This window comes from Triturus cristatus, chromosome 4_2 (assembly GCF_964204655.1).
Source record: "Triturus cristatus chromosome 4_2, aTriCri1.1, whole genome shotgun sequence".
NCBI lineage: Eukaryota > Metazoa > Chordata > Amphibia > Caudata > Salamandridae > Triturus > Triturus cristatus.
The window spans coordinates 923,930,855-923,957,315 of record NC_140586.1 but is presented as its reverse complement, the minus strand read 5'-3'; the positions used below and the strand labels follow the sequence as shown (position 1 = coordinate 923,957,315).

The window sequence follows — 26,461 nt, the reverse complement described above, 5'->3', positions numbered from 1 at the left end:
TTCATGACCCGCTCTCTGCGTAAATAGGGCAATGGCGTTGCTCACGCAACATTGATGATCAGCTCCCTGCATAATTAGGGCACTAACGTAGCTCACAAAACATTCATGATCAGCTCGCTGCGTAATTAGGGCACTGGTGTAGCTCGCACAACATTCATGACCCACTCTCTGTGTAATTAGGGCGCTGTTGTCACTCGCATAACATTTATGACCTGCTCACTGCATAATTAGGGCACTGGCGTAGCTCGCACAACATTCATGACCCACTCGCTGCGTAATTAGGGCACTGGCGTAGCACACACAACATTCATGGCCTGCTCGCTGAGTAATTAGTGCACTGACGTAGTTCTCACAACATTCATGCTCCGCTCACTGCTTCATTAGGGCACTGGCGTAGCTCGCACAACTTTGATGATCTGCTCGCTGCATAATTGGGGCGCTGATGTAGCTCGCACAACATTCATGACACGCTTGCTGCTTAATTAGGGCGCTGGCGTAGCTCACACAACATTCATGACACGCTTGCTGCGTAATTAGGGCGCTGGGTGGCTTACAAAATATTCATGATCTGCTCGCTGCCTATTTAGGGCACTGGCATAGCTCACACAACATTCATGATCCGCTCGCTGTGTAAGTAGGGCTCTGGCATAGCTTGCACAAGATTAATGATGCACTCGCTGCGTAATTAGGGCGCTGGCATAGCTCGCACAACATTCATGATTCGCTCGCTGCATAATTTGGGCGCTGGCGTAGCAAGCACAACATTCATGACCCGCTTGCTGCATAATTAGGGCACTGGCGTAGCTCGCACAACATTCATGACCCACTCGCTGCATAATTAGGGCACTGGCTTAGCTCGCACAACATTCATGACACGCTCACTGCGTAATTAGGGCGCTGGCGTAGCTCGCACAACATTCATGATCTGCTCGCTGCATAATTAGGGCGCTGGCGTAGCTCGCACATTTTGTGATCCACTCGCTGCATATGTAGGGCGCTGGGTGGCTCACACAATATTCATGATCTGCTTGCTGCGTAATTAGGGCGCTGGCATGGCTCGCACAATATTCATGATCCACTGGCTGCATAATTAGGGCGCTGGAGTAACTCGCACAGCTTTCATGATCTGCTCGCTGCGTAATTAGGGCGCTGCCGTGGTTCGTACAATATTCATGATCCACTCGCGTAATTAGGGGGCTGGCGTACATCGCACAGCATTCATGATCTGCTCGCTGCATAATTAGGGCGATCGGTGGCTTGCAAAATATTCATGATCTGCTCACTGCCTATTTAGGGCACTGGCATAGCTCACACGACATTCATTATCCGCTCGCTGTGTAAGTAGGGCTCTGGCATAGCTTGCACATGATTAATGATGCACTCGCTGCATAATTAGGGCGCTGGCATACCTCACACAACCTTCATGATCCGCTCGCTGTGTAAGCAGGGCTCTGACATAGCTTGGACAAAATTAATGATTGACTTGCTGCGTAATTAGGGCACTGGCGTAGCTCGCACAACATTCATGATTCGCTCGCTGCATAATTAGGGCGCTGGCGTAGCTAGCGCAACATTCATGACCCGCTTGCTGCATAATTAGGGCACAGGCATAGCTCGCACAACATTCATGACCCACTCGCTGCCTATTTAGGGCACTGGCATAGCTCACACAACATTCATGATCCGCTCGCTGTGTAAGTAGGGCTCTGGCATAGCTTGCACAAGATTAATGGTGCACTCGCTGCGTAATTAGGGCGCTGGCATACCTCACACAACATTCATGATCCACTTGCTGTGTAAGTAGGGCTCTGACATAGGTTGCACAAAATTAATGATTCACTCGCTGCGAAATTAGGGCACTGGCGTAGCTCGCACAACATTCATGATTCGTTCGCTGCATAATTTGGGCGTTGGCGTAGCAAGCACAACATTCATGACCCGCTTGCTGCATAATTAGGGCACTGGCGTAGCTCGCACAACATTCATGACCCACTCGCTGCATAATTAGGGCACTGGCTTAGCTCGCACAACATTCATGACACGCTCACTGCGTAATTAGGGCGCTGGCGTAGCTCGCACAACATTCATGATCTGCTCGCTGCATAATTAGGGCGCTGGCGTAGCTCGCACATTTTGTGATCCACTCGCTGCATATGTAGGGCGCTGGGTGGCTCACACAATATTCATGATCTGCTTGCTGCGTAATTAGGGCGCTGGCATGGCTCGCACAATATTCATGATCCACTGGCTGCATAATTAGGGCGCTGGAGTAACTCGCACAGCTTTCATGATCTGCTCGCTGCGTAATTAGGGCGCTGCCGTGGTTCGTACAATATTCATGATCCACTCGCGTAATTAGGGGGCTGGCGTACATAGCACAGCATTCATGATCTGCTCGCTGCATAATTAGGGCGATCGGTGGCTTGCAAAATATTCATGATCTGCTCACTGCCTATTTAGGGCACTGGCATAGCTCACACGACATTCATGATCAGCTCGCTGTGTAAGTAGGGCTCTGGCATAGCTTGCACATGATTAATGATGCACTCGCTGCATAATTAGGGCGCTGGCATACCTCACACAACATTCATGATCCGCTCGCTGTGTAAGCAGGGCTCTGACAAAGCTTGCACAAAATTAATGATTGACTTGCTGCGTAATTAGGGCACTGGCGTAGCTCGCACAACATTCATGATTCGCTCGCTGCATAATTAGGGCGCTGGCGTAGCTAGCGCAACATTCATGACCCGCTTGCTGCATAATTAGGGCACTGGCATAGCTCGCACAACATTCATGACCCACTCGCTGCCTATTTAGGGCACTGGCATAGCTCACACAACATTCATGATCCGCTCGCTGTGTAAGTAGGGCTCTGGCATAGCTTGCACAAGATTAATGGTGCACTCGCTGCGTAATTAGGGCGCTGGCATACCTCACACAACATTCATGATCCACTTGCTGTGTAAGTAGGGCTCTGACATAGGTTGCACAAAATTAATGATTCACTCGCTGCGAAATTAGGGCACTGGCGTAGCTCGCACAACATTCATGATTCGCTCGCTGCATAATTTGGGCGTTGGCGTAGCAAGCACAACATTCATGACCCGCTTGCTGCATAATTAGGGCACTGGCGTAGCTCGCACAACATTCATGTCCCACTCGCTGCATAATTAGGACACTGGCTTAGCTCGCACAACATTCATGACACGCTCACTGCGTAATTAGGGCGCTGGCGTAGCTCGCACAACATTTTGTGATCCACTCGCTGCATATGTAGGGCGCTGGGTGGCTCACACAATATTCATGATCTGCTTGCTGCGTAATTAGGGCGCTGGCATGGCTCGCACAATATTCATGATCCACTGGCTGCATAATTAGGGCGCTGGAGTAACTCGCACAGCTTTCATGATCTGCTTGCTGCGTAATTAGGGCGCTGCCGTGGTTCGTACAATATTCATGATCCACTCGCGTAATTAGGGGGCTGGCGTACATCGCACAGCATTCATGATCTGCTCGCTGCATAATTAGGGCGATCGGTAGCTTGCAAAATATTCATGATCTGCTCACTGCCTATTTAGGGCACTGGCATAGCTCACACGACATTCATGATCCGCTCGCTGTGTAAGTAGGGCTCTGGCATAGCTTGCACAAGATTAATGATGCACTCGCTGCGTAATTAGGGCGCTGGCATACCTCACACAACATTCATGATCCGCTCGCTGTGTAAGCAGGGCTCTGACATAGCTTGCACAAAATTAATGATTGACTTGCTGCGTAATTAGGACACTGGCGTAGCTCGCACAACATTCATGACCCGCTCGCTGCATAATTAGGGCACTGTATTAGCTCGCACAACATTCATGATCTGCTCGCTGCATAGTTAGGGCGCTGGCGTAGCTCGCACAACATTCGTGATCTACTCGCTGCGTATGTAGGGCGCTGGGTGGCTCACACAACATTCGTGATCTGCTCGCTGCGTAATTAGGGCGCTGGCATGGCTCGCACAATATTCATGATCCACTGGCTGCATAATTAGGGCGCTGGAGTACTCGCACAACTTTCATGATCTGCTCGCTGCGTAATAAGGGCGCTGCCGTGGTTCGTACAATATTCATGATCCACTCACGTAATTAGGAGGCTGGAGTAGATTGCACAACATTCATGATCCGCTTGGTGTGTAAGCAGGGCTCTGGCATAGCTTGCACAAAATTAATGATTCACTCCCTGCGTAATTAGGGCACTGGCGTAGCTTGCACATTAATGACCCACTCGCTGAGTAATTAGGGCACTGGCGTAGCTTGCACAACATTCATGAATCACTCTCTGCATAATTATGGAGCTGGCGTATCTCGCACTACCTTCACGATCTGCTCGCTGAGTAATTAGGGGGCTGGCGTCTCTTGTACAACATTCATGAACAGCTTGCTGCATAATTAGGGTGCAGGCATAGCTCACACAAAATTCATGATTCGTTCACTGTGTAAGTAGGGCTCTGGCATATCTCGCACAACATTAATGATCCGCTCGCTGTGTAATTAGGGCACTGGAGTAACATGCACAACATTCATGATCCGCTCGCTGTGTAATTAGGGCACTGGAGTAACACGCACAACATTCATGACCCACTCGCTGAGTAATTAGGGCGCTGGCGTAGCTCGCACGACATTCATGACCAGCTTGCTGCGTAATTTACATCAGCACCTCAGGCAGACCCAGCACCTCTGATTGATTTCCGGGATCTTTGACTTGCGAGATCCAGCAAAGCGCCTCTTCCACTCTTGACATTTTCACCATTGTAAAGGAATTCACCACTCCCTGATATGTCACCGTGTCCTGGATCTCTGCTGTAACCTTTCTAGTTATTTATATGATACGATAAAGCAGATGTAACTTCATTTCTCCCCACAGCCTTCTCTAGACCCTTTGGACTCAATAGAATGTCTTCCTCGACATCTTCGGGGGAAGCCATGTCCCGCCCAGTCTGACTCCGCTTACGATGGAAGAGGTCACAAGGACCATGGATTCGGTTAAATCTGGGACCCCTGTTGACCCTGTCCACACTACATCTCTCTCAGTCATGAACTCGTTGGCCCTGCAATCACCGCCCTTTAAAACAAGCCCTTTGGTGATCCCATGGCTTTTTCGTACTACTAATCCTTGTACAGTCCTTGAAAGACAAGTCAACCAGGAGAGGAGAGGATGTGGCCTTACGGCTAGAGCGGTCCACCGCGAAGCTGAAGAACCGGGTTCGAGTTTCGGCAACGACGCTCAACATCCTGTGATTCTGGGCAAATCGCTTAATCTCCCCGTGCCCCAAAAAAACTGAATTTCAGTCTATAACGCAACTGGTGCTCATGTAAAGCGCTCTGAAACCTGATATCTTCGGGTCTAGTTTGCGCTATATAAACCTCTAAAAAAAAAAAAACAGCAACCCACCAGCTACCTGGAGCCAGCCTCACCTTCTGCTCAATCCCTCACAATGTGGCTTTAGAGCCAAGCGCAGAACGGAAACTGGTCTCATTGCCACCACAGCCAACATCCGACTTTCATTGATAAGGTGCTACTGCTGCCTTTATCCTTTGAGATCTTTTGGCTGTGTTTGACAAAGTATTGCTAGCCATTCTGTTCAGGTGACTTTTCGATGCAGCCATCTGTCATTCTGCTCTTCAATGGTTTATCGCTTTCCTCTTCCGCTGGACCCGACATGTCTGCCTCCCGCTGCTTCAATCTGATGATTCCAATCTTTTGTGTCGAATGCCCCAGGGAGCACCACGTTGTTTCATGTTTCAAGGGTACCACTGGCATCTACCCTTGGCTCTTTTGGTGATATGATAATTATCTCTTATGCCGCTGACACTCAGCTGATCCTCTCTCTCGGAAGACGCATCAATCACCCAGACTCATTTCATGCGCTGTATGTCTGCCGTTTCAGACTGGGTAAGCTGTAATTGCTGAATTAGAAACCCAAGCTTGTCCTATTTGTTTGAGATATATCTCTCTGGACCACCGCCTGGTCGCCCATAAACCTCAGCCCCCCCTCTTGGTCTCTGCAGCCTGGGCATCTTTATTGATGATCAGTTTTCGATGGTAAAACAAGTCACTGGGGTGTCACCCTGTCGCTTTAATGCTCTCAGACTGCTTGGAGGTTTTTAAAATGGCTGCCGTTGAAGGCACAGACAGCGGTGACCCAAGCCCTCATTACCAGTAGACTGGACTATGGAAATGTCCTTTATGTTAGCAATTCTGCACGCCTTATCAAAAAAACTTCAAGTGGTCCAGAGTTCAGCCGCCAGGCTTGCTCTCCGTCTGCCTTCTCGTGCCACCATCCCAGCCCTCTTACATAATCTTCATTGACTGCCTGTCCAGCAGTGTTCCCTCTACAAACATCTCACTCATACCTACAAGGCACCTTACAACCTTAGCCCTTCTTGCCATAGCAGTCGCATACACTTCTAAGTTCCTTCTAGACACCTTCGATCCGCAGCTCGCCTGCTCACTCACCAGCCGCGCGTCTGGCTAGAGCAGGAGGGCACTGTCTCTCCTTCCTGGCCCCAATACTTGGAGTAGGGTTCATCGCTCTGTTCGCTCTGTGGGCCCCTCTCAGAACGTAGGAAGAAACTTAAAGCTAGCTCTGGGCGGAGTTCGTGGAGTTTTACTCCACTTAACTCTTGCAAAGTTCCGGAAAAACTCTGCCGCACTCCAAGGAGTTCCACCAGCTGCGGAGTCTGTTAAGCCACGCTGTTCGCACTAATTATTAGCCTCAGGAGTTTGTGCCGCGCTGTAAAATCAGCACAAATGGCACTATGCATTGTGCCAGAGGGTGTGGCCTCCTTCTGCCGCTCGAGTGACAGCTTCCTCAACGCGAGTGGCAGATTTCTCAATGTGGGCAGTCGCAACCTACTGCAACCGCCCGCTTTGAGAGCTCTTGCTGAAAGGAGGTTTAGCACAGTTTTTTTCTCGCGAGCGCTTGCCAACATTAGATTCCAGAGAAAAAACTCCACTCTGCGTCACTTCACAGAGATTTTCGGAACTGCGCAAAACTGTGGGCAAAAAGTGGGCAAAACTCCTCCAGGCTGTAACTTTCTGAGTAAGATGGACGTGTTACAAATAACATCACATAACATGCTCAAAGTGAGTGAATGGCCTGTGCTTGCTCACAGTGAATGCATGTTTCCAATGACTGGAGCGTTCCTGCCCATGGTGAATGGCCTATGCCTGCTCACAGTGACTGGAGCCTGCCTGCTCACAGTGACTGACCTATGACTGCTCACAGGGTATGCCTGCTCACAGTGACTGACCTATGCCTGCTCACAGGGTATGCCTGCTCACAGTGACTGGAGCCTGCCTGCTCACAGTGACTGACCTATGCCTGCTCACAGGGTATGCCTGCTCACAGTGACTGGAGACTGCCTGCTCACAGTGACTGACCTATGACTGCTCACAGGGTATGCCTGCTCACAGTGACTGGAGCCTGCCTGCTCACAGTGACTGACCTATGACTGCTCACAGGGTATGCCTGCTGACAGTGACTGACCTATGCCTGCTCACAGGGTATGCATGCTCACAGTGACTGACCTATGCCTGCTCACGGGGTATGCCTGCTCATTGTGAAACGGGCAGGAGTCACCCAGAGCAGTGTGTTTCGATGCTTCTGGCAGGGCTCACTGATTTCCACCTACTTCGCAGCTTGAACCCTCAGTTTAGCGCCTCGTTAATAATCTGCAGTCTTAAGAGCTGGTTAGCAGGTTTATTCGCTTGAGAGCTCGAGACGTGGTGAACGCGGTTTTAACTTTGTATAAAGTTACAGTCATTGCACAATTCTGTATCTTATGAGCGGCTTCTTCTAATGGGAGAAGTTATTTAGGCCCCCCACACCTGCAAGGGGCGTGTTTACATTACTCACGCGGCGCTACAGGGATGTGTGACTTTACTGGCATCAGCACAAAGGGAGCCTGTAACTTGCACAAACAACGTGGGACCACAATACCCACCTCACACTGTGAAGGTATCGGAGTCTGCTCGCGCTGCGCATGTGGCGAGGATCACAGCTGCTTCCTAGCACAGCAGCGCCCTCACAAGGAGGGGAGTAACTGGGGCTATCTGCCCTACGCCCCACTCTGTCCAGGGCACTGCGTTGCCCCTGCTCAAGCTATGGTTAAATCATAAAAGCGCAAGAGGGCGCAACTTCTTCCTGCCACTCGAGTAGAAGTTCTACCCCAGCGGCAGCTGCCTCAAAGCGAGTTGAAGGTTTCCCATCGCGAGCGGTAGCGGCCATCTGCGACCGTCGGCATTGAGAAATCCCGCTGGGAGGTGGTCTAGCGTCAGATTTTCCTCGCATACGCTCGCCAACTTAACGTTGGCGAGCGCGAGCAAAGAAAAATTCTACGTACTCCGCGGAGTGCAGAAAACTCAGCGGAAGGAGCAGAAGACGTCACCGCCGAGGCCTAGGAAATGGCCACTAAATGTGCCCAGACATGTATTTTTACTGCTAAAACCAAATAGCGCCGAGCCAAAATGAGCGGAAATCTGGTTTCAGCAAATAATGATCCGCGACACATCACAACCTGTCTTGATTGGTTTAGATTCTATAAAAGTGCTCTTTTCCGTCACACTCCAGATCTTAATTGCTCGTTCACCTACCGAGCCTCAGCATGGTTATTTTTGGGGCCCCATACCCTAACTTCTAGCGCCTACTGCTTTGTGAAAATATAACAATTGCCACTCCTATTCATATTTTTTAGGCCAAAAAAGGAAGCAACTGCAGCGCCAACACCGGTCCGAAGCACCCACAGCCCAAGGCATCTGCCTTTGGGGTGACTCTGCGAGCCCCCTGAGCAGAGAGCGGCAGGCGCGGCGTCCAGGCGGAGAGCAAAGCCCTTCCAGCCCCTGGTGAAGAAGGTCCGCTCCTGCGCCACATGATGGATGGCTGTACTGGCTGTCCTTCTTCTATTGCCAAGGACCAGTGTGAAAATAAAAGAAGGACTGACCACTGTGCCCCACTGCAGCTGGTGACCGAGACCAGGCGAGCATGGTAGGCAACAGTGTCCCGGTTCCCCTAAACAAGTGTTGTCGGTGCCCTATGGCAACCACCGGTACAAATTAAGTTCTACTTGTTAACAGGGATAAATGGGGTCGACCTCTCTGGGTATCAGACCCGACAGTAACTAAAATCTGACTTTGAAACTGGCCCTTTTGGCCCCATATTGATGTCCTTTATGAAAAAATAGTAATCGACTTGTCAATATTGCTATCTCAACAATGACTGTAAAACCATTAAGGCCACCCATGTAAGCTCCAAACGCAGTCACATGCTTTACTTAATTTACTTCACTAAGGGCATCTTATCATACATTGCAACATTTTATAACCAAAAGTGGGAGATTCTCAAAAGCATATTCGGGGGAATGTCGTTTCCACATTTGGCTTCTATTGAAGATGGGCAATTTCAGGCATGAGATGGCTAAAATAAAGCCATTTTTTGCTTTAAAATCGGGAGTCCCCAGGCTGATTTTGGCCTATTCGCATGCATGTTTTCTTTTTCCAGAATGTTGTTTTTCTGTAGTTTCTTAAAGCAATATGCATTGGCCCTAGTGTGAACTGAATTGTCTGTAAATATCTGTGTGAGCTCAGGTTGTGGGCGGGAGTTTATAATGGGCCATGATTGTGTTGAGGCTGAAGACAGTTCAAGGTTCTCACAGTCTCTGTTAGTGTTCAAAGTACATGCTCATACAGTTCTTGGCCTCTCTGCAGTGCGCACAATGGTGACATTTCCCAATTCTAATTATAAGTGAAAGTCTGTGAAGGAGTTACCCTGCTGTTCAAATACTAAGGGTACACATGAGAGTAAAAGAAAAGGCAGAGCTTACAGGTGTGTCTGCACAAACTGCTTGTGTGTGGGTGTTTGTAATTGTCATTTTAATGTATATTGAGTTAATAAACAATCTTTTTTGTACTAATCTTTCAATCAGACAAACAGCGGCACCATGCGGCAGACTGTCATAGGTGTCGGTGTTGACAATTAAGTGCCAGAGCCGAGCACCGGAAACCAACGGCTCAAATTAAGCACTGGTAACAGGCAATAATTTAGAGCGCTAGAGTTGAGGTTGAAGGCTGTGTGAGGGCACCTCGTGCTTTTCAGTGGGTAATATAGGTATTCAAGCTGCATGCACATCCAATCCTTGGCCCCTCTGCAGAGCACACAGAACAATGATAATAGGTGTCAATTGTCATTGGGATTATATGTGAAGGTGATACAAAGCTGCGGAAATATTGACATGCAAGAGTAAAATAAATGTAGTGCTTTCAGTGACTGGGTTCGTTGAGTATGGGGCGAAGTGAAAGAGATGTAAGGAAAGCAAGGTGGAGAGAGTGAAAAGAGGGTGCAGAAGAGGAAAGGGCTGAGGTGTGAGATGCAGCTGGCTGGTTTCAGAAAGATGGAAGGAGAAAAAGTGGCTGCGGCTGCAAAGAAAATTCACAGCCTCAGATCATCAAAATTCAAGCATTTTACATTCTAATTATTCGCACAATCTTTATTTTTCCTCATCTAACTGATACTGTTAACAAGTATTGACAAAGCCAATAGGCCTGGCTTGCTCTTGGTGCATGTCCGTTATATGCGTCTGCATGCAATAACAGAAAGCTCACCGACGCCCTCAAATACTAGTCAGGTGGCACGTTGAGTGGAGCACAGGGGCTTAGTTTGCATGTTTTACGCCACGCCCATAACTACACAGACCACTCCTCTCGGAAATGATTCATAGTTCCACTTATTGGGCCATGACACTTTCAGAGACACCCCACCCCATCTTTTTCATCCCACTAACAGCCCCACCTGTTATACTTCATACAACTCAGGTCGCGGGGGCTTTTCTAAGAAAAGTGTGTAGTTACAAGTAAGGCAGCCTGGCTACTGAGGAATGCCTGTTTAGGAGAGCTGGACACATTCTGTTGTGCAGACAGGCTGAGCATGCATGGAGCTGTAGCTTGGAAGTACATTGCTGTGCATGGGAGCTCAGCAAACCTGGTGCTCAGTAAGGAAGCTGAGAAAGCAGGGTCCGTGGTCCAGACTAAGCATGGTGCCTTTGGAAAGCTGAGAACGCATGGTGCTTTGTAAGGGAGTGAAATAATCATGGTGCTGTAATGGGGCGGGATGTACTGTGATGAGGGCTGAAAAAGGATGGTGCTGTGCTGAGGAGCTAAGGAAGCATGGTGCTGTGCTGAAGAGCTGTGAAAGCATGGTGCTGTGCTGAAGAGCTGTGAAAGCATGGTGCTGTGCTGAGGAGCTAAGGAAGCAGGGTGTGCTGAGGAGCTAAGGAAGCATGGTGCTGTGCTGAGAGCTAAGGAAGCACAGTGCTGTGCTAGGGAATGTGAAAGCACGTCGCTGGAGAGCTGTGAAAGCATGGTGCTGTGCTGGGGAGCCAAGGAAGCATGGTGCTGTGCTGGGGAGCTAAGAACGCATGGCGCTGTGCTGAGCAGCTAAGGAAGCATGGCGCTGTGCTGAGCAGCTAAGTAAGCATGGTGCTGTGCTGAGGAGCTAAGGAAGCATGGTGCTGTGCTGAGCAGCTAGGGAAGCATGGTGCTGTGCTGAGCAGCTATGGAAGCATGGTGCTGTGCTGGGGAGCCAAGGAAGCATGGTGCTGTGCTGAGCAGCTAAGGAAGCATGGTGGTGTGCTGAGGAGCTAAGGAAGCATGGTGCGGTGCTGAGGAGCTAAGGAAGCATGGTGCTGTGCTGGGGAGCCAAGGAAGCATGGTGCTGTGCTGAGCAGCTAAGGAAGCATGGTGCTGTGCTGAGGAGCTAAGGAAGCATGGTGCTGTGCTGAGCAGCTAAGGAAGCATGGTGCTGTGCTGAGCAGCTAAGGAAGCATGGTGCTGTGCTGAGGAGCTAAGGAAGCATGGTGCTGTGCCGAGGAGCTAACAACGCATGGAGTTGTGCTGAGGAGCTAGGGAAACATGGTGCTGTGCTGGGGAGCCAAGGAAGCATGGTGCTGTGCTGAGCAGCTAAGGAAGCATGGTGCTGTGCTGAGGAGCTAAGGAAGCATGGTGCTGTGCTGAGCAGCTAAGGAAGCATGGTGCTGTGCTGAGCAGCTAAGGAAGCATGGTGCTGTGCTGAGGAGCTAAGGAAGCATGGTGTTGTGCCGAGGAGCTAACAAAGCATGGAGTTGTGCTGAGGAGCTAGGGAAACATGGTGCTGTGCTGGGGAGCCAAGGAAGCATTGTGCTGTGCTGAGGAGCTAAGGAAGCATGGTGCTTTGCTGAGCAGCTAAGGAAGCATGGCGCTGTGCTGAGCAGCTAAGGAAGCATGGAGTTGTGCTGAGGAGCTAAGGAAGCATGGTGCTGTGCTAAGCAGCTAAGGAGGCATGGTGCTGTGCTGAGGAGCTAAGGAAGCATGGAGCTGTGCTCAGGTCATGGTACTTTGCTGAGCAGCTAAAGAAGCATGGTGCTGTGCTGAGCAGCTAAGGAAGCATGGTGCTGTGCTGAGGAGCTAAGTAATCATGGTGTTGTGCTGAGGAGCTAAGGAAGCATGGCGTGCTGAGGAGCTAAGGAAGCATGGTGCTGTGCTGAGAGCTAAGGAAGCACAGTGCTGTACTGGGGAGCAGTGAAAGCACGTCGCCGGGGAGCTGTGAAAGCATGGTGCTGTGCTGGGGAGCCAAGGAAGCATGGTGCTGTGCTGAGGAGCTAAGGAACTATGGTGTTGTGCTGAGGAGCTAAGGAAGCATGGTGCTGTGCTGAGCAGCTAAGGAAGCATGGTGTTGTGCTGAGGAGCTAAGGAAGCATGGTGCTGTGCTGTGGAGCTAAGGAATCATGGAGCTGTTCGGAGGTCATTGTGCTGTGCTGAGCAGCTAAAGAAGCATGGTGCTGTGCTGAGGAGCTAAGGAAGCATGGTGGTGTGCTGAGGAGCTAAGGAAGCATGGTGCTGTGCTGAGGAGCTAAGGAAGCATGGTGCTGTGCTGAGGAGCTAAGGAAGCATGGTGGTGTGCTGAGGAGCTAAGGAAGCATGGAGTTGTGCTGAGGAGCTAGGGAAGCATGGTGCTGTGCTGAGCAGCTAAGGAAGCATGGTGCTGTGCTGAGGAGCTAAGGAAGCAAGGTGCTGTGCTGAGGAACTGTGAAAGCACAGCGCCTTGCAAGGAAGCTGAAAAAGCACTGTCCGTGCACTGCAGCACAGTACTGGAGACGAGGCACTGCTGCAATTGAAAGAACGAGGCCTCCCTGTGTTTTATACCTCACTCAGAGGCCAGGACGGAGGGGGTTATACATTAGTCACACCATCAGTAATGTACGTTGCAGCCATACCAGTAAGGGGATATATACCCCACTACGAGACTAGGCGAGACATGGTGTGTACGTTACAGCCATACCAGCAGCAAGGTGGTATATACCCCACTCAGAGACTAAGAGGAATAAGGTATGTACGTCACAGTCATGCCGGAAGTAAGGGAGAATGTACGTCACTCAGAGAGCAGGAGGAAGGGGGTTGTACCTCACAGTCATACCAACAGTAAGGTGATGTATACCTCACTCAGAACCTAGGAGGTATAGGGTATGTACGCTACAGTCACCCCAGCATTAAGGAAGTCTATATCACTCAGTGTCTAGCAGGAATAGGGTATGTACCTTACAGTCAGCCTACCAGTAAGGGGATAAATACCTCACTCAGAGACTAGGATGGATAAGGCGTTTACCTTACAGTGACGCCATCAGTAAGGGGATATATACCTCACTCAGAGACTAGGAGGTATAGGGTATGTACGTTACAGTCACACAAGCGGTAAGGGGATATATACCGCACTCAGAGGTTAGGATGTAAAGGGTATGTACCTTACAGTCACACCAGCAGTAAGGGGGTAAGTACCTCACTCAAAGGCTGGCTAGGATGGATAAGGTAAGTATCACTAAGGAGGTATATGTGAGAAGTTTGCCTGGTATATGCTGTCCACTAGTTATAGTGGGCACCCTGTACCAGTCCAAACAACCCCCTATTGATGATAGGTTAAAGACAACCTTTATTGAAAGCTATCCTAGTGGTAGCTGTGGAGAGCAGCCTTCAGGCTAAGTCTTGAAGGAATGTAAAGCAGCTTGTTTTACCAGTCTATAATCTCTTGAATGACCAAATGAAAGGAGACCACACCAGGTATATACATAAAATATATGTATTTATTACTAAACACACCCCTCTAGTCTCTTTATGAGGCTAGAGGCAAAAGCACATAAGTTACACTTCAAATAAACAGTAAAGTAGCACGAAATACATGTTAGGCCCTAGGGGCGAGCCAAACCATATACTAAAATAGTGGTATAAGAACCACGACTTAACTAGACACAAGGCCTAGAGCCTGTAGAATCACTGGGATCCAAAGGAACCACTCAAGGCAGTGACACAAGGAACCCACGGGGGCCGTGTGCAGTGTGAGAACACAGTCGCGGGCTCCCGTTAGCTTCTATGGGGAAAGTCGCGGTTAGATTTTTAAAGTTAAAGGACACTTAGGAATGGACTAGGACCAAACCCTCTTGGACTTAGACAGTTCTAGGGTCAACACCCACGGGAGCACCGGAGTACTCGAGTTACCTCACCCAGGGAAGCCGGGGGCATAGGTGTCAAATGGTGTCGGGACGCGTCGTTGTTTTCAATGGAAGCTGGCGAAGAAGTGCTGCTGCCTGGAAGATACGAAGTGTCAGAAGATATCCAAGCCTGGGTCGCAGATGTGAAGAACCTGAAAGCAGAGGGGACAGAGTCTGGGTCACTTGCCAGTGACCAGAGGCACGATAGACGAATGCCCACCGATGTCAGGTGTTTCAGGTGAAGAAGGTGAAGCTTGACTCTTCAGCCATGAGGAGCAGGAGGTGTCGAGGACAACCAGGAGCTGGATTTGAGCTGTCCCACGAAGGATGTTGAGTGCTGCAGCGTCGGTGCCCGGATTGGACACAACAAGCCTTGGCAACAGTAACCCACGCAGAAAGGAGAAAGATGCTTTGGTGCGGACCAGCAAGGTCCAAGGGACTCCCCCAGCAAGGAGGAGTGTGGGCATGTCTGGAGCAACCAGGGAAGCCCAAAGAAAGTCAGAGTTACCTTCACAGGGACCCACCAGTCGACGGACCAGGGATCACGAAGGGACCTCAAGAGGAATCACAAAATGGCAGCCCACGGGTCACTCGGGGGGACTAGGCTGACACTCTTCGGTGGATTTTCTGCTCGGGGTCTGGGCTACAAGTAACCCAAAGCACAACTTCAAGAGACGTCAAGAAGTCAATGCACTAGCAAGTGTGCACGGTGTCCAGGGGTTCCGGTTCCACGTCACTCATGAGGGCTGCGGGGATCTTGGGTCGGCCTCTGAGAAGTCTTGAAATCCTCTTCCTGGGCTGCAGATGCTTTGGAGTCAGTCGGGAGCTTTGGAGATGCAGACCGGCAATTGCTTCATTGGTGCCTGCCAAGCAGGGTAGTCACTCCTTGACCCCAAGGTCTTCAGTCTTCTAGTCAGGATAGAACGTCGAAGGTCCAGGATGTATGTTGCAGAGTTTCGTCCAGGGTAATCTAATGTCCTAGGGACTGGATTCCTATACTTATAGTAAGTTTAGGGGATGGACTAACTCTAAGGCCCCACTTATGGGTGGGTTTGGAAAGAGGGGTGGTTACACCCATTTCCTTTGTCTAGTTGCGCGCCAGAGCAGGGGCAGGTAGCCCTTGCAACCGGTTTGAACTGGACTATGCACAGGGACACCAAGTGTGCCCCCAGTGCTGGACTTCAAAGCACCAGAGAGTGCTCCCGCCCAGCCCCAATACACATCTGCCTGTCTGGGGAGGTGGTTACACCTCCCTTCGACAGGAAACCTATTGTCCAAGCCTCCCTTGCCGGAGTTTCGGTCAGCAGCCGGAGGCATCCATTTTGTGATGCCAGGGCTCCGGAAAGTCCTACAGGGTTAGACCAGTGTGAACATGTCTGTCCCTCTAGAAGGGTGGAATGCACCCCCGCCTCCAGAACTAGCGGGGGGAAGAGGGGTAGTATTCCAAAGCGTTTGACAACAAACACGACATGTTTTGATGCAGCCATTCCAAAGTTAGCATTTACCCCGAGGTTATAATGCACTTAAGAGTATATGGTATGGCTGTATCACAGACCAGCCATAAGGATGGATTTCCGAAAGCTGCATAGGGGCTCAGCTCATGCTTGGGCACCCTCTCACACAAAACCAAGCACTCTGCCTTCAGGATTGCCAAGGCCTGCCATAGGAGTGACTTATAGGTTTATATTTGTCTATATATATATTCACTTAAAAAACCATAGGTTTCACACATGTTATAGTTAGCTGGACATTTCCCGCGTAAAAAACCAATGAAATTCCCCCGTTATAGTTAGTAAAGGGAACTATAACTCACGCGACCGCAATCCACTGCTGATGACGTCAGATATTACATCACTGTATTTATTCACTTATTTACCCATTTTTCTTTCCTTTAACCTTTAGCTATACATATTTAATAAATATTTATTTTACAGAAAGACACATATGTCATCAGTGATGTAATATCTGACGTCATCAGCAGTGGATTGCGGTCGCGTGAGTTATAGTTCCCTTTACTAACTATAACGGGGGAATTTCATTGGTTTTTTACGAGGGAAATGTCCAGCTAACTATAACATGTGTGAAACCTATGGTTTTTTAAGTGAATTTGCAAGGTTTTTTAAATGCTAATTCCTAACTATAACATGTGTGAAACCTATGGTTTTTTCAGTGAATTTGTACGTTTTTTTAAATGCTAAGTTATGTATTTATTATTTATTTATTTATTTATTTATTTTAAGGTTTTTCACCGTGCGCGTCCCGTGCGCGCACCGTGCGCCCACGTTACGCCGTTCGCGTAATTTTCCCGTTTCTACCGTGCGCGCACGGTAAGCGCACTCCGCGATTTTTCGTAAAAATATTAAAAACATTTATGGCCCTTGGGGGTCCTTTGGGGACCCCCTGACAATGGCTAGGGGGTCAGGAACTGTCCACCCTGCCCCCTTTTCATGTTCTCCACCTTTATTTTTCACCTCCCTCGAACTGCGAGAGACAAAATGGCGGCCGACACTTCCTGGTTTCGACCGATTCGAATGTTTACTAAGATCTAACAACCAATCAGAATTGCGCTCGCGCACGACAGGGTGCGCTTACCGTACGCGCACGGTGCGCGCCTATAGATATATATATGCTTTTAAATGCTATTTTCTCAGAAAATACTGAACAGATTTACACCAGACCTGTAAAAGGCACATCCCTGACCGGAGGACTACCTCTCTGCCAAATTTCAAGGTTTTCTGTTCAGCCGTTCGGGCTGTAGCGCGGACTAAAGGTCCTATGGGAAAATGCATGGGGAAAACGCGTTTTGGGACCCCCCCTTTTTCTCAGCCCCCGCTTGACGAATTCACCCGAGACTTTCAGGGAAGGAGCGGAGCGGAGCGCCCCACCTATTTTGAAAATTTCGCGAGGATTCGTCAATCGACGCAAAAGTTATTCCAAATAGAATGTTGCGGATTTCCTATGGAAACACGGTCCTAACTATAACTATCTACTGGGGACCGCCAGTAGATAATATATAAGTGGATCTAGGTAGCCTATACCACTGTAAGGGGTGCAAGCACACCCTTACCCAGGCTGCAGTAGCAGACCTGTGGTGCCATTTTGGAGTGCTTCCCAGGGGTGGCATAATACATGCTTCAGCCCCTGGTAGGCCTCTGAGGTACCTATGCCCTAGGTACATAGTATACCATATACTAGGGGCTTATAAGGCACTCCAGAATACACTTAGAAATGTACCTATTGTACATGGAAACCCTTTTACAGAGAAAGCAGATAGACTGGGGCCCTGAATAGCAGGATCCCAGTCCAACTAAGTCATAAACCAGCAAAACACCAGGAAAAAAAAGTGGGCGCAACCATATAGTCAGATTCCACCTTCCTACACCGTGCATTTATGTTAACCCCTCCCCCTTTTTTAAAATACAATTTTGCCGAAGCAGTGCTTTGCGGAAAGGCAATATGCAAATGTGGGCCACTTTTCTTTAGCGTGCGCGGGATGATTTTTAATCCCAATCCAACCCTGCTGAGGTAGATATTTCCCTTTTCAATCCTGCCTCCGCTGGGAATCATGGCTGGTTCCTGTCCAGCACAGGATTTCTGCCCTGCTGCAAAGGAAGCAAAGTACGTAAAGAAAAAGTGTCTCTTTTCGTAGATGTTCGTGTTTGTTAGTGTGTCTGTGACTGATTCAAAAGTGAAGGGGATTAAGTGAAAGTGTGGGGGTGTGTTTGCAAGTCTCAATGATAGTGAAAGTGAGAATCTGAGTTTGAGTCTGTGTGAATAAGGGCTAGTGAGCCAGAAGGAGTGATTTATTGGAGATTGTGAGAAGGAGTGGAAATGAGTCAGGGGTGTAGTTATCAATGGGGCAGCAGGTGCACCAGGGCCCAGAGTCAGTGAGTGTGAAAGGGCGAGTTAGTGTAAATGTGTTAGTAAAAGAGAAGTAGAACCAGTGAGTACACATATGCTTGTGTGCGATTAACAGTGAGTCAGAGTGAATGAGAATGAGTGAGTGAGAGAATGTGAGTTAGAGTGAGGGGGACGAGAGTAAATATGAGAGCGAGTGAGTACGAGTGAGGCAAATTTTGAAACAAATGGGGTGAAGTTCCAGCAGGTATTATGCCTCACCATTTTCAAAGATCACCAGCCGCCACTGCCTTATGTGCTAATCAAGTCAGTGTTGTGGTGGCAAAGTGATTAGACCTAGAACATGAAGGAGTCCTGGGAGCAAAATTGCGGCCATTGAGCGGCTGCTTTGCTATTACACACAGAATATCGGTTTTTTTTACTCCTGCCCTAAACTACAAGAGATATACCTTACTCCGATGCCCACGGTAAGATCAAGAAATGACTTACTCCCATTTCCATGGGCACTCGTTGTAGGCTCTGCCACCATTTCAGCGCTGTCACGTCATTTACTCCCGCATTCCTCCTGGGGCAGTCGCACAGCCTGGTGGGTCCTCGTCCCCCTGAAAGAGAAAGCACCCCTTGTAGTAAAAGAACATACAGAAGACTGGCAGAGGTGCACCCCTACCTCTGGCAGCCAGGAGCCAACTGGCAGGAGTACGAGGGAGGCTGAGGGTATAAGACGCTGTGGCCACCTACAATGGGGTTGGGTCAACGCTTCAACTTCCAACTCACTGAGTGCATTTTATGTTGAGGCAGCTTCATAGAGTACCCTATATAGTGCTTAATTTGAGCTCGCGGTTTCCGTTGCTCAGCACCGGCACTTGTCAACAGTTGTATATAAACTCAACATACGTTACAAATGGCTAATAGCTGCCGTCTATGACATTCTTGTAGCTTTGGGGGCCTGGAATAGTCTGAACTGTCACACTTGGAGGGCATGATGGTTGGCAGTCGTGTTGGCACTGTCATCGGTACGCTGGCGGGGGCAATGGGTGGTCCAAGCTGCAGCGGGCTCCTGATGAGAGCCCTGGCACTTTTTTTTTTTTTCTTTACAAACTAAGCACTGGCCCTATACAAAGAGGTGCCTAGTTATAGAAGTGAATATATTGTACAGAGAGACAGTTTTATAGAATACCTAATACAAAGAGGCTCCTATTTATAGAACTGAATGCAATAAAGCATTTTTAAGGAGTACCGCGGGGCATATTATCATGAAAAGGGGTTAAAATTATCGCCACTTTAGCAGCAGAAAACTGCTGCTAAAGCGGCGATAATGGGCTTGATAATATGCCACAGAGAATTCCCATAGAAGCCCATGTTCTGGTGTGAACATGGGCTTCTATTGGAATTCTCTGCGGCACATTATCAAGCCCATTCTCGCTGCTTTAGCAGCAGTTTTCTGCCGCTAAAGCGGCAATAATTTTAACGCCGTGCTTGATAATATGCCCCCCTATTCGTACAGATACCTACTATATGATTATATTTTGACTTTGTGGCAAAAGACGTTTTAAAACAAGACAAGATGAAGGATTATGGAATAAGTGGAGACACCGCCCTGTTGAAAGGTAGAAGTAGATTTACTGCTAGTAGTACAGAGATAAAAGTATAGCGTGTTAACACAGCACGAGTAGTGTCTTCCTAAACACAGTAAAAGTGGGACCCATAGTGGTGGGATCAGTGAGGGCTGATACCTCTTTCAGTTAGCTTCCAAGCTCTAACCTGAGGCCTATCCTGCCAGTTACACATATAGTCTCAGTTATATTAACTGACCATGCAAACAAAAGAGACAGGATTGATTAACATCTAAGGGAACGTCAAACATCGGGCTCTGTCTTCTGAGGGATCTTAGCATTTATTTTTCTTTCTCTGACTTCAAAATGAGAGGATTTATGTGACAATTTTGCTTTGAAAAGAAAGGCTTTTTTCTAGCACACAACAAAATGTACATAACTGCAAAAGAACTGTGCAAATATTTCCAAATATATCAGATTTAGCAAAGCACAAATGTAGCACAATTTTTTGTAATTTTGAAGTGTGGTAGAAAAATGATTTTAATACATCAAAACAAATCAATACATTAAGTGATGCCGATTTCCACACATTACTGTTTGTGAGCCAAATAGTTTTATAAGTAAAACTGTATGTCTGTGCAAATGTAATGGTCATTTCAAATAAAAATGTGTGCCTGTAATGGCAATGCGCTACCACATTATGCATTGTCCACACTCCGTCATTCCACTCTACGCTAGTCCACTCTACAACACTCTACTCCACTCTATGTCACTCTACGCTACTCCATTCTACGACATGCCACTCTATCACACACCACTCCACAATACGACTCACCAGTCCACTCTATGACTCTCCATGTCACTCCATTCCACCCTATGCCACTCCACTCTATGCCACCTTATGACATGCCACACCACTCCACTCTACATCATGCCACCCCACATATGCCCCTCCACTCTAAGTCACTCTACAACACGCCAATCTACAACATGACATGATACGCCACTTCACTCTATGCCACTCCACTCTATGCCTCTCTACAACAAGCCACTCTACTCTACGACAAGCCCCTCCATTCTTTGCCCCTCTAATCTTTGCCGCTCCATTCTACACCATGACACACCATGCCACGAATCACTACTCCACTGTACGGCACTACACTCTATTTCAATGTATGCTATGCCACTCTAGACTACTCCACTCAATGGCACTCTACAATACTCCACTCTATGCCACTCCACTCTACGACACTCTACTCCACTCTATGACACTTTACGCCCCTCCACTCTTCAGCACTCTGTCATTCCACTCTACAACAATCTACTCCACTCTATGACACTCTACTCCATTTTACGACACTCTAAGCAACCCACTCTACACCACTTAAATTCACTCTACTCTGACACACTTGTCTACTCTACTCTACAAGGCCACTCTACGACACTTCACTCTATGCCGCCCAGCTCTATGACACTCTATGCCACTCCACTCTACAACACTCTTCTCCACTCTATGCTACTCCACTCTACTTCACTTTACTCTATGACACTCTATGAAACTCAACTCTACAACACTCCACTCTACAAAACTCTACTCGACTCTACTCTACTCCACTCTGCTTGATGTCACTCCATCCTACAACACTCCACTCTAATCTGTGCTACTCCACTCTATTCTACAGTACAACAATCTGCTCCACTCTATGTCAAAACACTCTACTCCAATCTACACAACTCCCTCTACACCATGCTATGCCATTGGACTCCACTCTACTCTACACCACTCCACTCTACTCTAGGACACTGTACTCCACTCTACAACAGTCCACTCTATGACACACTGTATGCCACTCCACTCTACGACACTCAACTCTACAACACACCACTGTATGACACTCTATTCTATGCCCCTTCACCCTTCCACTCAAGTCCACTCTACTCTACTCTACTCTTCTCCCTCCACAACATTCTATGCCAATCCATGACAATCTACGCCACTTGATGACACTCCATTCTACTCCAATCTGCTCTACTCCACTCTACGCCACTCCACAACACTCTATGACACTCCATTCTACTCCACTCTATGCCACTCCACTCCACTCTATGACAATCTACTCCAGTCTATGCCACAAAACTCTATTCCATGACACTTTATTCCACTCGACGCCCCTCCACTCTATGACACTCTATGCCATTCTGCACCAATCCACTCTACTCTACTCTACCCCATGCCATTCTATGACCCTTCACTCTATGCCTCCCTACGCCACTCTGCGACGCACCAATCCATTCTATGACACTACACTCTACGATACACCACTCCACTCTCTGACAACCCACTGTACTCCACTCCATGCTATGCCACTCCACTCTATGCCACACTGCGCCACTCTTTGATGCCCCGATCCATTCTATGACACTGACTACACTCTACGATACACCACTCACTCTCTGACAAGCCACTGTATTCCACTCCATGCTATGCCACTCCACTCTACTACACACTGCTCCATGCTATAACACGCCACTCCACTCGAAGACATGCCACTCCACTCTATGCATCTCTACTCTAAGACACTCTAGGACACGCCGGGGGTGTGGCTTTGATGGCGCGATGCATGGCAGCATAGCTACACTGCTCCCGCCACCAAAGCCGACAACGGAAAAACTCTACCTGTTAGATAGACGATTGCGGGCGAAAACAAAGGCTCATTAATGAATCATAACATTGTGGGCAACTAATGAGCACGGTGTTGATCCGATCAGCGTGCTCATTGTCCCACTTTCCTCTAACGAACGTGTACTCCGGAGTGGGCTGCTCTTATGATGGACAAAATGGCTGATGTCTCGAAGTGCTCGAGGCAAGTTGCAGTACACGCGACACCCAAGTAAGATAATTTGCCTGCTTCCCAAGTCAACATGTGCTACCCCAACACAAGTCCCTTGCTCACTTTGCCACTGGATTCAAGCAAGCCTGGCTGAAGACGGCTGAAATGCCAGAAACCGGTCCTAGGAAGATTGTTTCCGGTCCAGGGAAGGCATGGCTTGGCAGTTCGGGCTGGACTTTTCCCATGAGGCACAGGGTCAGACTGATTTGCATATGGACATGTCTGAACTGGGGTGGCAGAGTGGGCTAAAGAACGGTGATGGATCAAACCCAGATCTGTTGACTGGGTGTGAGTGTTTGATTGGTTCTGATGCTCCGTCCATCACCACCCCCTTTTGTACAGCCCAACACAAGAAGCACCAAAAAAGCGTCAGATTATCCCCTCATTGAAATCCTTGGTCCCGTGGGGCAATTCTAAACCAAGTCTCATCACTCTCTGCCTTCCTATAAAATGGTGGCTGTCCACGAGGTACAGAACACTGTTAATATTGTTATGATATGAGCTGGATCCAGTGGTTTGTCAGCATTGACAACGTTTTTACCCTAACTGACCCTCTTAAAGCATGCTGCCTAATGACCCCATCTAAATCACATGATGTCTGGGGACACTCAGTGAGCATAGAAAGCTTCACCAGTACCACCATCATGCAGCGCCTCCATTTCTAGCTCCTTCTACGCCAATGTATTCACTGTTGATTCCTCCTGATTCCTTAAACCCCGTGGCTGCGATCTCATTGCTGGCACTGACAGCCATATGACTGAATCCTACATGTGTCCGGGTTACACCCCCCTCCTCACAGTAACCACAGGTAGCGCACCAAGAGGTCATTTGAAGCGCTCTGTAGGTGTCTAAAATCGATATCTAAAAGCGGTTCAGTTCACAAGCTGCACACTGCTCAGTACGGAGACTCTTTACGCAGATCAGTGTGGGTGGCTAAAATCGGTTCAGTTCACAAGCTGCTCACTGCCCTGCACGCAGACCCTCAATGCAGATCAACTCCTAGACACCCTACTGTGTCCTCTGTGTGGGCCTCCACAGCTGGTGCTACCGATCTCCTATCCAGGGCTGCTTCCTGCGCTCTGAACTCAGCACTCTACCTTTATTTTGAAATAGCACGCAAAACTGGTGTGCAATCTAATTCGCACTGCCTCTAAATCCATGACTGACATAGAGTCCAAACCAAGTAACAAGCTCACCAAAGCGGAGCCCCCACTTCCTGACTCACTGGTCAAAAACAAAAATGAGGGAAACAGCAGTATGGACACAATACTTAAAAGACTAGATATGGTGCATGATCTAGCGAAATCTACCAAACTCAACACGGACATTATGCAACATGCATTGTGCGCTATCAGGTCCAACATCAACTCCATCAATAACAGAGTGTCAGAAGCTGAGGAACGTATCAGGTCCCGGGAAGACAAGTCAAACATCTCGATAAGGAACATCCAGGAATTGCAATCACTACAAAATCCCTGCAAAAGGACGTGGACGATTTGGACGATAGAAATCGCCGGGGGAACCTGCGCATCTTTGGGATGCCCGAGGGATCAGAGGACTCATCTGACTCTTGCATTGCCTTCTTGGAAAAATGGATCCCTCAAATTACTGGCCTATACTTCAAGAAGGACTTCGAGCTTGAAAGAGCTGATACTCAACCATGTGCGTAAGATCAATCACATACTTTGGAAAGGCCACAAAATCTACGTGTCTCAGGATTACTCCAGACCCAGAGTGGAGACTAGGAAGGGCTTCCTTGCCCTTAGCACCAGACTCAAAGCATCAAACCTGCAGTTTTCATTCAACAGGCCAGCAAATTTCAAAGTTTCTGCAAATGGGAGGAACAGCCTCTTCAACGACCCAAAAAGGATCTCCAGCTGTTCCTAGACGAAAAAGAGACTAGTCTGATGGACACTAGATCTGCACCTGCTTCTCATCAGTGTTTATCTTCTGAAACTATATCCTTTTTCAATGACTGTCTAGGTCTTTAGAAGCCTTCTTCAGTGCACTGCTTTGCATTGTCTTACAGAGTTATTATCTCACATAATGTTCTAAAATTGTTTAACAGTGTTACATGTCTTCTTGTACACTCAGTACATGGAGTACTTGGTCCCACCTTTGGCTTAAATCCCCTATTGGCGGCCACCTTGGCCCCTTGTTCCTCATCACTTTCTGCTAATGCCTCTCAGGCGTTGCAGACACGTTATGAGTCCTCTCTTCATTACTAATTCTATATAACAGGGGTTGTTAATATCATAATCCCTTCTTTAAAACCTCCCAATCCTAGATTACGGATAACTACGATTATATATCGTCCATCCTATTACCAACCGGCACATGGAGCACCCTTCTTCTTATCCCTTCAAATTAACACCTAATCCAAGCAACAGGTGTCTCCGAGTGCTATCTATTTCCTAATTCCCACTAGATTAGTGATCTCTCCTTCTTCACTAAGTATACTGCAGCCCTGCATTCCTCCGTTGACATGAGACGTCCTTCCATATTATTGCTCCATCTATGCTTGGAACTCCTAGCCACTGTTCTCTCCATTAACTAGACCAAGGGCTCTTTTAATGTCTGAGATACCTAGCTTGTTGTCCTGTACCATATATTTCGGTCCGCAGAATTTCAGGTAATACATATAGATTGCTGTTTGTCATGAGCCAGCGAGAGTGGGTTTCACCCATTGACATCTACCTCACATTCATTGTTTGGGGTGGGTGGGATGAGTGGGGAGGGATTGCGGTTGTGGGTGGGAGGGAGTGTGGGATATTTTCTTCCCATTTTATGTTTAGTCTTACTTTTACTCTTATGTCATGTTTAAGTCTGCTTTATGGCATGTATGCAGCTCCACAGGTGCCTTCCCTTGCAGCTTGACTACTAGGCACTGTTTCTTGCTATTTGCTCCAGTTCAGAGACTTGTGTGTCCTCATGTGATGTCAGACCTATACGATCTCAGACGGGTTCTTAGTAAGCTACATCACTTCTGCGTGCCAAAAACTTACTTATATCAATTGCTTACTCCAAGACCATATGTCTGGCTCGTATTCAGACTCAACTCTTCCCATCTCATCCACAACACAATACGCAACTTGCATCCTACAATCACATAGCCAAGTTCTCACCTCTACGCCATGAACATTTCCCCATTAGATAGTGACCTAAAATGTGTCTCTCTGAACGTCAAGGGGCTTAACCACCCGAATGAATGTAAAGATCTAAAACTATTTATTTATACTGAATCCGAATGTAATCGTACAACAGGAAACAAAAACCACCCATGGGGGTCTTACCGGCTTTGGAAGGAGTTGGATTTCGGACGTCCTCTGCTCTTCCGCAGAGAGTAAAAAGGGGTGTGTTGCAACCTTGATCTTTAACAACTCAGGCCTGCCTACTGACTCGCACATATGGTAGATGGGTTCTATCGAAGTTCTCTAAAAACTCTAGCCACCCTTATGCCCTCAACATTTATGGCCCGAACTCCTATGACCCTGATTTCTGGGATTCCCTGACTCTCCCCTTGAGCCAAATCCCAAGTGAAGACCTCATTATCTTGGGCGGTGATCTCAATCTTCCCCTAGGTAGGACTATTGACAAACAGTCC

General features: G+C 48.3%; 1 protein-coding gene across 1 annotated transcript in view; it reads right to left on the bottom strand.

The window, feature by feature from the left end:
• Positions 1 to 26,461, bottom strand: part of C4_2H1orf210 (chromosome 4_2 C1orf210 homolog) — a 200,707-nt gene that overhangs the window by 78,287 nt on the left and 95,959 nt on the right. The window contains exon 2 of the mRNA XM_085602981.1: positions 18,903 to 19,015. Within this exon, the coding sequence (XP_085459107.1) occupies positions 18,903 to 18,942 (40 nt within the window). The 5' untranslated portion in view covers positions 18,943 to 19,015. The remainder of the gene's footprint in view (positions 1 to 18,902; positions 19,016 to 26,461) is intronic.